General features: G+C 46.6%; 1 protein-coding gene across 2 annotated transcripts in view; it reads right to left on the bottom strand.

Annotated features, from left to right (window-relative positions):
• ANTXR1 (ANTXR cell adhesion molecule 1) overlaps positions 1-13,166 on the bottom strand; it is a 125,297-nt gene that overhangs the window by 44,923 nt on the left and 67,208 nt on the right. For both annotated transcript variants that reach the window (XM_053401380.1, XM_053401379.1), the window contains one exon: positions 7,071-7,166. In XM_053401380.1, coding sequence (XP_053257355.1) covers positions 7,071-7,166 — 96 coding nt within the window. The remainder of the gene's footprint in view (positions 1-7,070; positions 7,167-13,166) is intronic.

Raw genomic sequence — 13,166 nt, 5'->3', positions numbered from 1 at the left:
CTCTTGTGCTCATTTTCTGCTCTCTGGATTCCCACGGGCATCTGGTTGGCCGCTGTGAGAACAGGATGCTGGACTAGATGGGTCCTTGGCTTGATCCAGCAGGAATCTAGCCATTGCTAAGCTTGCAACTCATTCCAAGGAGGTTTGCAAAAGAAAACTTTCCACTGGGTTGCCTGGTGCTGTTTCCATTGTGCGCATTTTGCTCAAGATTATTTCTCACAACTTTCCTCTTATGTTTCTTCGCTTAAAATAATAATAATCAAGCAATGTTATTTTTTTGGAAAGCTTCCTAATAGGCCAGATAAACAATGTTTGTCATTAGCTCCATGGCTGGAAAGGGCGGCTGTCAAATCATTCTGAACCTCATTATTTCCTCCACGCTGATGGGAAAATGTGTAAGTTCCACTGTAATTGTTCCTTGGGGGTTACAGCTGAGCATCTGTGTTTCCTCTCCAGCTTCATCCTCAATAATAATCAAACATTCTTCAGTTATTCTTACATTCCTCTTTCCTCCAACATTTCAGATCCTTTGGGTTAATTAAAGTCCAGGGTGAGAACCAAATTTTCCCAAACGGATCCAACATTACTTTTCTCATCACCAGATATTTCCATGAGAATTATGGCATTTGGAGTGATGCTTTCACAGAATCATAGAATTGGAAGGGGCTGCCAAGGTTCATCTAGTCCAACCTCCTGCACGGCAGGAATCACGGGTAAAGAATCCCTGGGAGATGGCCATCCAAGCTCTGTTTAAGGACTTCAAATGAAGCAGAACCCACCACCTTCTGAGACAGTCCATTCCACAGTCTAACAGTTCTTACTATCAGAAAGTTCTTCCTAAGATTTAGCCGGAATCACCATTCTTGTCATTTGAATCCATTGGTTCTGGTCCTCTATCCCTGGAGCAGCAAAAAACAAGTTGGCTCCATCTTCCCTGGGACAGCCCTTCACATATTTGAAGATGGCAATCCTTTCACTTTTCAGTCTTCAGGCTAAACATCCCCATGTCCCTCAACCGTTCCTCATAAGGCTTGGTTTCCAGACCCCTGATCCTCTTTGTTGCCTTCCTCTGCACATCTTTCAACTTGTCAATATCCTTCTCAAACTGGACACAGGACTCCAAATGAGGTCTGACCAAGGCAGAATGTTGTTTAGTCGTTTAGTCGTGTCTGACTCTTTGTGACCCCATGGACCAGAGCACGCCAGGCACTTCTGTCTTCCACTGCCTCCCGCAGTTTGGTCAAACTCATGCTGGTAGCTTCGAGAACACTCTCCAACCATCTCGTCCTCTGTTGTCCCCTTCTCCTTGTGCCCTTCATCTTTCCCAACATCAGGGTCTTTTCTAGGGAGTCTTCTCTTCTCATGAGGTGGCCAAAGTATTGGAGCCTCAGCGTCAGGATCTGTCCTTCCAGTGAGCACTCAGGGCGGATTTTCTTCAGAATGGAGAGGTTTGATCTTCTTGCAGTCCATGGGCCTCTCAAGAGTCTCCTCCAGCACCATAATTCAAAAGCATCAATTCTTCAGCGATCAGCCTTCTTTATGGTCCAGCTCTCACTTCCATACATCACTACTGGGAAAACCATGGCTTTAACTATACGGACCTTTGTTGGCAAGGTGACGTCTCTACTTCTCAAGATGCTGTCTAGGCCTGTCATTGCCCTTCTCCCAAGAAGCAGGCGTCTTTTAATTTCGTGGCTGCTGTCACCATCTGCAGTGATCATGGAGCCCAAGAAAGTAAAATCTCTCTCTGCCTCCATTTCTTCCCCTTCTATTTGCCAGGAGGTGATGGGACCAGTGGCCATGATCAGAATAGAGCAGGACTATTATTTCCCTTGATCTTGACACTCTACTTTTTTTGATGCAGCCTAGAATTGCATTGCCCATTTCTGCTGCTGCATCACACTGTTGACTCATGTTAACCTTGTGATCTACTAAGACCCCTTTTCACACCCCCAACCTGTATTTGTGGATCAGGTTAGTCCTGTCTCAGTGCAGAGCCTTACATTTATCCCTCTTGAAATTTCATTACATTACTTTCTTCCCACCATGTCCTTGTCTTGTCTGGAGTGTGCAAATGATGTTCCCTTGGTTGGTCATTGTGAGGACAGGATGCTGGACTAGATGGGCCACTGGCCTGATCCAGGAAGCTCTTCTTGTGTTTTTGGGACTCCCCAGCACAAGTTGTGTCCCTGGCAGGGTTGCAGGTTGCTCACTCCTGTTCCGTTGCAATTCTGCTCCCAGCTAACAGCAGAAAAGCAGAATCTCAGTAGTTCAGTTGAAGGGAACTCTGGTCTGCACATGTCGGAGAAGAATGAGGTTGAAATGGGGAGGCACTGGAATGTCCACTAAGACACTCCATGCTGCAGATCAACATCCTGAAAGAATGAGCAAAGTTGCAAGAGCTGCAACTAAGTGATGGTGCCCTCAAGGCTAATGGGAGGCGTCTTTCTTCCACTACCACCCTCACCTAGCTGCTAGGTATGAGAACAATATTCCAGCTAAGCTGGAAGCAACCTGGAAACAGGAGACACAGAGACATGCTTAATCTGTGCAGGATCCAAAGCTGTGACTCATAGCGAGGCAATATCTGTTGGAGTGCTAATGCTGTGAGCCCCTTCTTCCTATGCTCATCTTCTATAGATGTGTAAATAAAACCATATAGCATAAAGACACCGCAGTCTCCATTGACCTTCATTCCAAGGAAAAAAGCTAAAGGTAAAGGACCCCTGACAGTTAAGTCCAGTTGTGAACGACTCTGGGGTTGCAGCGTTCATCTCACTTTACAGGCCGAGGGAGCCGGCGTTTGTCCGCTTCTGCAGACAGTTTTTCTGGGTCATGTGGCCAGCATGACTAAGCCGCTTCTGGCAAAACCAGAGCAGCGCACGGAAACGCCGTTTACCTTCCCGCCGGAGTGGTACCTATTTATCTACTTGCACTTTGACTTGCTTTAGAACTGCTAGGTTGGCAGGAGCAGGGACCGAGCAATGGGAGCTTACCCCGTCGCGGGGATTCGAACCGGTGACCTTCTGATCGGCAAGCCCTAGGCTCAGTGGTCTAGACCACAGCGCCCCCAAACCCTGAATAAGCACCTTGAACCACTGAAGTCTCTCACTGCTCAGAGATTGGGATGCCACGTAACAATACTTCAATTGTTCCCTACATTTAAAAAGAAGAGAAACTGCTGTCAAGTAGAAAAGTAGGATTGTAAGGAATGCAATGAATTAGGCTAGAAGCTCCCTTCCTGATGTGCTAAAAACAGCATCCCCCTCCCCACCCTCTTGAAGTCTGAAGTGGCACAGGCCAAACTGCCAGCTCAGGAGTCTAACATCTCATTCTGTTGCATGTCTGGATGGGGCCCCTGCCTCTCATTGCTCTACCTGCGTATGACACCTGCTGAAATGAAAGATGGAGAAGATTTCTGCCTGAGCCAGAACACACACACACAAAAATCTCACTTACTGTCTGACTGACCTCGGTTTGACATCACCACATTTACTGTAAATTGGAGTGATGAGCCCAATCTTTCATCCTTTCTTCGACAGAACACACTGGAGAATCATCAACAATGATGCATTTGGAAACTATGTTTATCGATGAGCGTTTGCCAGGAAGACCATTTGGTCCAGAAAAATCCATGGCACTCCTCCACTGAAGTCGGTGAATTTAATTATCCCCAGCCCCCAAATGACGCTGGCCATTTATCTCGCCTGGAGCACAGCTGGGCGGGAACGGTTTCCGTTTAAATTAAAACACATGCTTTACTCAAATACACCTATCAGGAGGGCAACCTGTTCTGGGACCCACTTTCTAAGGGTGGATACACACAGGGTATCAGTATCTGGGCTAAAACGAAAAAACAAGAAAGAAATCAGACATTCTGCACCCAGTTCTCCTTGCCCAGAAAACTCCCCCCTCCCGCTTCCTGCATAAAAATGAGCAAAAAATTATGATTTATTCTATTTTATTATTCAATAGCATTTATGTTTTGTGTGATTCTGGCTGCAATCCTGTGGAAAATTACCTAGAATTAAGTCTTACTGAATTCAGTGGGACTTACTTCTGAGTAGAAGTCATAGGGTTGTGCTGTCGCTCTGCTTTTCATAGAACTGTAGAATTTGAAGGGACCCAAAGGATCATTGAGTCTGACCCCCTGCAAATGCAGGAATCACATCTTTTGCAAAGAGTTGTGCTGGGCACAGAAGCAACTTGCTCCCTGGCCCCCAAACATCAGAAGCAGCCGATTCTTCTGCCCCTCCATCTCCATACATATTGTGAAGGTTACCTCTCCCTATCTCTCCCTCTATCTCGTGGTTTGAATACTCAAAAGCATTATAGAAACACACTGGGAAGAATTTAACACTAAGATGATCATTCTGTCAGCTAGGGTTGCCGTATTTCAAAAATGCAAAATCTGATAATACACAACAAAACCGGACACCGGATTTTCCCGGACACAGTTTCCGATGGCTCAGACATATGGGAACCCTAGTAAAATCTCCTCCCACCCACCCCCGTGCTGTTCTGGGGGTGCACCTGACCCCCTCCCAAGTAAATTGGGAAGGGGGGAGAGAGGAAAGCCCCATTGCACAAGCAGAAGGCTTTGTACAGTTTCCACTGACGGGACTTCTGAGGTGAATCCCACTCATTCTTTGTTATCAACAACAATATAATCAACACCAACATTTCTATATTATTTATTGTATCATGTTTGTATTCCCCCCCCTTTCCTCCAAGGATATCAAGGTGATAGTACATAGCCCCCCTCCCCATTTTCTCCTCACACCCCTGTAAGGTCAGTTAGGCTGAGAGGGAATGACCGGCCATCAGGTCATCTGGTGAGTGGCCAAGGTGGGATTTGAACCTGGGTCCTAACCCAGCCCTCTAAGCACTGTACCACCCTGGCTCATCATCACAGGCATGGTCAGCACTTTCGTGCCTCCTCTTCTAATCATGAGGTCTAGAAACATGCGTAAAAATCTGCATCCCAAACCAAGTGCCACATTTTGTGCCTTTTTCTGTGCTCCTAAGGAACTGCACACTGGGACGCGGGTGGCGCTGTGGGTTAAACCATAGAGCCTAGGACTTGCCGATCAGAAGGTTAGCGGTTCGAATCCCCACAACGGGGTGAGCTCCCGTTGCTCGGTCCCTGCTCCTGCCAACCTAGCAGTTTGAAAGCACGTCAAAGGGCAAGTAGATAAATAGGTACTGCTCCGGCGGGAAGGTAAACGGCGTTTCCGTGTGCTGCTCTGGTTCGCCAGAAGCGGCTTAGTCATGCTGGCCACATGACCCGGAAGCTGGACACCGGCTCCCTTGGCCAATAAAGCGAGATGAGCACCGCAACCCCAGAGTCATCTGCGACCGGACCTAATGGTCAGGGGTCCCTTTACCTTTTAAGGAACTGCACAGCAAACAGATTTCTGGAGAAGTGCAACAATTTACTAAACAGTAACTCACCATGGTGTCTGCCCAGATACCACTCCAAGTCCAACTTGGTGGCCTTCAGAAGTTTTAGAAAACCGCCAGCTGTGCTTGTTGTGGCTGATGGCACTTATTTTTTAAATAATCCGGAAGGCCCCAGGTTGGGGACACCTGCCCTAGGCCTTCTGCAGATACCTCAGCCTTGGGTCCTTGGCTGCTGCCTGCCTGTGCATCCTGGCCCATGCTCCCTAGGGTATTAATCTGACAGGCATGCCAAGATTAATTTGAAAGCGGGATCACTTTCGACACAGTCCACAATTTTGTTGCTGTTGTTCCATTGCTGCTTGTGGCCCAAAACACCCTTCCAAATTTCAACCCCCTGCCACACACACACACCATGAGTGGCTAACACCCCTTCAAAATACCTTCAACTCTCCAAGGGAGACTGCAACTCCCTTGATACAACAGCTCCCCTCCCTGGCTGCCTGTCTGTTTCTGGGCAAAATTCAAAATGCTGGTTATGGTCTATAAAGGCCAACATGGCTTAGATTCATGTATTTTATCTGTGTTGTTTTAATTCGTGTAAGCCGCCTTGAGTCCCAGTCTGGGGGAAAGGCAGGATATAAATTTTATTTAAATTTCTATAAATTTATTTTTAAAACCCCAATAAAATCAAGGAAAAATTACAACATAGAATCTAAAACATAGCATTTGGTTTTTTTTTCCAAAACAGGTTAAAATTCTCATCAGCTTTCCAAGCATCTAGGTAGGCTTCTCTAAACAAAAATGTTTTTAGCAGGAGCCAGATATAATACAGTGCTTGATCTCAATAGGCAGGGAGTACCAATGTTTAGGGACGCGGGTGGCGCTGTGGGTTAAACCACAGAGCCTAGGGCTTGCCGATCAGAAGGTCAGCAGTTCGAATCCCCGCAACAGGGTGAGCTCCCATTGCTCGGTCCCTGCTCCTGCCAACCTAGCAGTTCTAAAGCACGTCAAAGTGCAAGTAGATTAATAGGTACCGCTCCGGCGGGAAGGTGAACGGCGTTCCCGTGCGCTGCTCTGGTTCGCCAGAAGCGGCTTAGTCATGCTGGCCACATGCTGGCCAGCTCCCTCGGCCAATAAAGCGAGATGAGTGCCGCAACCCCAGAGTCAGTCACGACTAGACCTAATGGTTAGGGGTCCCTTTTCCTTTACCTTACCAAAGTTTAGGTACTGCCAAACGAAACGTTTGCATTCTTACAAATGCAGAATCGGTATTGCCGTATGTGGCACCTATAATAGTGCCAATTCCGATCGAAAAGCTCGAAAAGGTACAGCTCAGATGCAGGCTGGCCACCCCACCTGCTGACAGCCCAGGAATGTGCCCAGGCCCAAGTAGCAGTGGGGCTGGAAAACAGCTTCTGGGGCTGAGCCCTGCTTCATATTGTGCCCCAGATGTAGAGATCGAGTTCCACCTTTGACCTCCCAGGAGACAAACTGGGGCACCTGAGATGGGAGGAAAGCAAGATCCCTGGTTCCGTACAAAACACTTGGCAGAGCAGATGCAGGTTTCTGGTGTGAGCTGTTTCCTTGCTGCTCAAATCACTGGCCTGTCCGCACAGGGGAGCTGCTAAAGAGGGAAGAGATCCCAGTGTGGGCAGGAGGAAACTTACCACGGTGCAGCAGAGCGGCCAGAACCACCACAACAGAGCCAGCGCCAGCAAAAGGAACAGGATCAGCAGAGCAATGGCCAGGATCGTCCCATCAGACTGCAGAGGAAAAGGCAGAAGAGAGCAAGATCAGTGTGGGAACAGAGGACTGGGAGATTATGGATGGCGGCCCGGGACCTGGGAGACCTGAGTTCAAATCCCCGCTGGGTGACTTTGGGTGAGTCACTGCCTCTCAGTCTAATCTACACCACAGAGTTGTTGTGGGGATGAAATGAGCTGGGGGAGAACCACCTGTGCCACCTTGAGCTCCTTGGAGAAAAAGTTGGGTTAGAAATGCAATAAATAAAGCAATCTCTGTCGCACCACAAAGCTTACTTAAGGGAATCACCCACCCCCAAACCTACATCACAAGGGTGTTGTGAAGGTAAAGGTGTAGAAGAAACCACCTGTAGCGATTTGAGTTTTTTGGAGGGAGGCTGGATAAAATAATAAAAGCAACAAAGGCTACTGCAAGTAGAAAGTAGAAGCCCCTCTCCTCACTCTCATGGACACTCCTGCTTCACAGATATGCAGGTGTTTAGCCTGGAAAAAAAGGCCAAAAGGAGATATGAAAGCCATCTTCAAACAGCTGGTGGGCTTCTGCATGAAAGACGGAGCAAGCTTGTTCTCTACTGCTTCAGAGGGGAGGACCCGAACCAACCGATTCAAATTACAAGGAGATTCCATCTACCTGAGAAAATGGTGCAATTTGCTTTCTTGCAAGTTTTAAAACAGAAGTTGGATGGCCATCTGTCAGGGATTTTTTGCTGTGATTCCTGTACTGTGGGGGTTGGACTAGATGACTCTTGGGGTCCCTTCCATCTCTACAATTCTATGATTATATGAAAAATTGAGTGCTTTGCAACTCCAGGATGCAGCACTGATCTGGTCTGAGCATCAGAAGACAGAGAAATGCATGGAACTCTGAGCTAGAGAGAGGCTGAGGCTCAGCCATAACAAATTGAACTTTCCCTTCATTTATCAGCCTAAGTAATCAGGGGCCCCAGACACTTTATTTGCTAAATATCAGCTGCATTCCAACAATGCTCTGAGTTATGGTTAGGACCTGAGGATCATGAACCAGTGCTGTGCTCATGCACCGTCTCCTCCTGTTACACACTGTCAAACCATAGTTTGTTGTTGCACCTTTTGCAGCAAAGCAGGGCTTGAGTGTGCATCTTCAAATCAGAACTGCAAAACAGGATCACAAACCCTGGCTTGAGAACTTGGTTTGCAATTGCAAACGGCACTTTGCTCAAACTAGGACGTAAACTGTTCAGGTGTGCCGATGGGGAGGAAGGAGCAGGCAAAAACAGAGTTTGTTCCATCTCCAAATCATGGTGTGTAGGTTCATCTGAAGGCAGCCCCCATTTCTGGAGTGCCTCACCCCGGCTATTTCTCCAAGTCAGGAAAATGCTCTTCGAATGAATTATATCACGTTGCTTCCAAATTTAATCTCAAGTATAGACTATTCGCTTCCAGAGACCAGCTAATATTTCTGAGCCATTCCTCACTGGTGTCATCAGGCTTTTGGGATAAGCAAGCACAGACAAAATTAGGTTTGGCCAGAGTTCAGCTCAGCGGCTTTGGTTTTAAAGAGCCAGACAGTTAAAATAACAAAAGTGGGGGGGTGGGGGTGGCAGAATGGCCACATAGGGAGGCTGCTTCTGACCTAAGGTAGCAATCAAGAGCTTTGCTGATCCTGGCGTGTTGAGGAGGTGGGGGTTTCGGTGTAGGTTCAGACATGCACACATGTCGATGGCTCAGCACTTGAGGACTGGCCAGCAAACACACCAGGGCTCTTGAGTCAGAGCACCAATTTCTCTAGCTTAGCAGCAGAGACCGGCTACAGTTCTCCAGAGCCTTGGGCAGAAAGGCCTCTGCTAAAGCTGGAAACTGGAAACTGTTGTGTGCCGAGTGTGTGTTCTGCCACCGCGCATGTAATCACACATTGACAAGCATTGTGTTGGAGGCAGTGTTAGAAACCCTGAGTTGCTCCTCCTCTTTTTCTAAGGAGTTGATACCTTTAAAGATACTACAGCACCAGGAAGTCCTCTGAGTCTTGGCGATTCTGCATCTGAAGCATTTCATGTGACTTTGGGCTATCCCAGAGGTATTTAAGTTCTACCTGTGGTGCTCAATCTGTGGTAGCACCTTCACACATGCAAGGAATCACTCTTCACTTGAGATAGCAGTCAATGGACGGTGGACATGCATGCATACATGCATGAATGAATGAATGAATGAATGGAGAAAGCTGAGTCAGGCGATTCCTCCCTCCCAGTACATCTTCAGTTAGTGCTTAGGAAGATTACACCACCACCTGAATCCCTGGAGAGTATGGAAAATGCTAATGTAGAAAGTCTAGCAGTCTGACCGGGGATAAGGCAGCTTCCGATGTTCATCCAGGCATGAGACATTCTGCCATGCAAAGAATGTTCTCTTCCCTGACCCAGGGCCCCTCTCCAAGATTTTAGATGTATTGTTTATCCGTTCAGTTCCTTACAAGATTCTCCACCCCCAGAATCAGAGATCAAGAGCCTAGCTTCTCTGTCTGTGCAGTCCTTGACTAGAAAAAGCAGGATGTGCTGCGTTGTAGCTTAATAAAATAACAATGTAGGACCTTCTAATCTGTTACCTGGTCTGAACCCTAAAGCTCTATTCCGCTGGAACTGACAGGTCTTGCTCAAGAAGAATCAGGCAAGAGTAACCTTTTAGATTCCTTGAAAATATCAGTAAGCATGTGCACAGGCAGTGTGATCCAATGGTAGACATAGGTTGCGCTTGCACATAATGCTAAACCAAGGTTTGTTTCTTCAAGAGTTGTCTCACCAATGAGCAAACAAACCATAAAGCAGTTTTTGCCAATCTGGTTGGGGACACAATTCCCACCAGACCCAGCATCGTAGGGGCACATGGGATGGGGCTGGCGAGATCCACTAAAACCTGATTTATTTCTCCACACCATGCCTAATTTAACCAACTTCTATCATGTCACCTCTTCCTTGCCTTTTCTCTCTCAACGAAAAGGTCCCAGACGCTGTGTCCTTTCCTCATGGGGGAGGCGCTCCACCCTCTTGATCAGGTTTTTTAAAAATACTTTTGCTTTAAATTTCAATAGACCCCTGCAAAGCTGACTTGGCAAAAGAGAAGATAATAAACTTCTTAACTAAACAGATGAAGCAAAGGCTTTTGCCAGCTAAAAGTGCCTGATTCTGGGGTTGCCTCCTTTAAACAGTTTTGGGAGGAAAGAAGCTTGCTGGGTTTTTATCAGTGCTGGATAAGGACCACTCTGGCCCTTCCTCAGCTCATTTGGCCAGCAAACACCGGCCAAGATCTCTCTCCTATATCGCTCAATCTACTTTTCTCTAGGCTAAACACATGCAGTTCCTTAAGCTTTTTCTTCTAGGTTGTTTATCATCCTTGTAGATCTCCTGGGCATTCCCTCACAGCTTATCAACACTCCCCTTGAACTCTGTTGCTCAGAAGTGAATATGCAGGAGAGAATCCAGGTGAGGATGGCTGGTCCCATCTCTGCCCAGGTCTTTTCAAGAGCATCTTGACCCTTAAGCAGAGGAGATGTAGAGCCTGAGCAGCTTTCGGTTCTCAAATGAGAATGTAGCCCAGGGAAGGAGGCCAAAGGCTCTGCAATTGTTTTCAATTAAATGCAGAATGGGCTCAAATGCAACAAGCAGCAGTAGGAAACCTTTACTTCAGCTTTGAAAAGATCTTGCTCATTAATAAATGTCTAAAGTCTTGTTGCTGTAAAATAAATATTAAAGAACATTTTCTATTGATTTTTTAAAAAACCACGGCTGCTATTTTTAGACTTTTGGAACCGTCAGAAACAACCCTACTGCGATACTGTACCACATCTGCTCATGTTTGCAAGGCATACCATGTTGCCAGATGTTTTAAAGCAGCCTTCCCCAACCTGGTGCTCTCCAGATGTTTTGGCTGAGGCTGATGAAAGCTGCAGCAGAAAACAACTGGAAGGTATCAGGTTGGGGGAGGCTAAGTTAACATTATACAGCTTGATGGTTTTGGAATTACTCTAAACCAGTGATGGCCAAACTTGACCCTCAAGCTGTTTTGGGACTACAACTCCCATCACCCCTAGCTAACAGGACCAGTGGTCAAGGATGGTGGGAACTGTAGTCCCAAAACAGCTGGAAGGCCAAGTTTGGCCATCACTTGTCTAAATCATGAACTCTTCACTCAGGGAAAACTTGTCAACTAAGGTAGTTTCACCCTTACGAAGCTTAAACAGGACTAGAGTGAGCAACATTCGCAACTTTCCAAATGTTGCCTGCACAAACATGGCAGACAACCTGATCCTGTTCTTAACTTTTTTAAAAAAGAAGGCACATTTGCATGTGTTTAGATGGCAGGTTTTTAGCCCATTTAAAGGAGGCTGGATTAATTAATTGCCTACTGTAGTGCACTAATCAATTACATTTGGGGTCAGGATACAGTCTGGAGGCAACCTTGCTGAAACTAAGGAGGCCTGGCTCCGGTTACTGCCTAGGAAGAACGTGTAACTTATTTCTTTTATTAAAGTACATTTGTTAGATAACTTAGAATTTAACAAACAAAAAGCTACCATTAAGGAAAGGACAAGGGACGTGGGTGTCGCTGTGGGTTAAACCATAGAGCCTAGGACTTGCCGATCAGAAGGTCGGCGGTTCGAATCCCCGCAACGGGGTGAGCTCCCATTGCTCGGTCCCTGCTCCTGTCAACCTAGCAGTTCGAAAGCATGTCAAAGTGCAAGTAGGAAGGTGGGAAGGTAAACGGCGTTTCCATGCGCTGCTCTGGTTCACCAGAAGCGGCTTAGTCATGCTGGCCACATGACCCGGAAGCTGTACGCCAGCTCCCTTGGCCAATAAAGCGAGATGAGCGCCGCAACCCCAGAGTTGGCCACGACTGGACCTAATGGTCAGGGGTCCCTTTACCTTTAAGGAAAGGACATCTGAAGACTTCAGAGGCTGGCACGATACCCTGCGGGTACAGCACACGGAACTGGCCTAGAAGTTACTCTTCAGAGGAATGTTTGCTGAAGCAGAGCCCTTTGGACTTTGGCCAAAGAATTTAAAGCAACATTTCCCAAATGGTGCCCTTCAGAAGCTGCTACCCTTCAGCTATGCTTGCTGGGGCTGATGGGAGTTGTAGTCCTAAACATGTGGAAGGAACCATATTGCAGGATTGGGGCAGAAATTTGTTTGCAATTGAATGTGAAGCCATCTCATTTGCCCTTCCCCAAGCCAACAGGGGAACCAAAACATAGCTATCACTTTTGTCTGGACCTTTAAAAAAAAATTAGAAAAAGATCAAAAATTGATGCTAAAAGCAGGTGAATGGAACTTAAGGTTGGAAAAACGAGAAGCTGAGAGAAACAGATACAGTGGTACCTCGGGTTACATACGCTTCAGGTTACATACGCTTTAGGTTACAGACTCCGCTAACCCAGAAATATTACCTCGGGTTACCTTTGCTTCAGGATGAGAACAGAAATCATGCTCCGGCGGCAGCGGGAGGCCCCATTAGCTAAAGTGGTGCTTCAGGTTAAAAACAGTTTCAGGTTAAGAACAGACCTCCAGAACGAATTAAGTACTTAACCTGAGGTACCACTGTATTTATGGTTCATCCATTCCTAACAAGCTGGGAAAGGTGGCTTTAAACACATATTTTGCTCATTGACATATTGCAACACTCAAACTGTATGCTCAAACACTTTTGCCCTCCTCCTGGGCTTTTATAAAGGCCTTATAATTGTTGTTTTTTTCAACCAAAGCCCAGGTAAATCTGTAGAAATTTCAAATCGAGTGTGGCCTATATTATGCCAGAGAAACCAAAAAGGCCAAAAGTTTTGCTTATAGCATTGTTGCCAGCTGGAGAAACAGAGAAAACAATACTTGGCAGGACACCACTGAACACAAATCAGCTTTCAAAGTTGGAAATCTTATAGGATACACACTGGGGGCATTTTCCAGTTGCTTCCTCAATGTTTGTGAAAACAGTGTGAAGACCAAGAATGGTTGCTATATTAAATTGTTGCTCAAA

This window comes from Podarcis raffonei, chromosome 8 (assembly GCF_027172205.1).
Source record: "Podarcis raffonei isolate rPodRaf1 chromosome 8, rPodRaf1.pri, whole genome shotgun sequence".
Taxonomy (NCBI): domain Eukaryota; kingdom Metazoa; phylum Chordata; class Lepidosauria; order Squamata; family Lacertidae; genus Podarcis; species Podarcis raffonei.
Note: the sequence above shows the minus strand (reverse complement) of the source record. Positions and strands in the feature narration are given on the sequence as shown.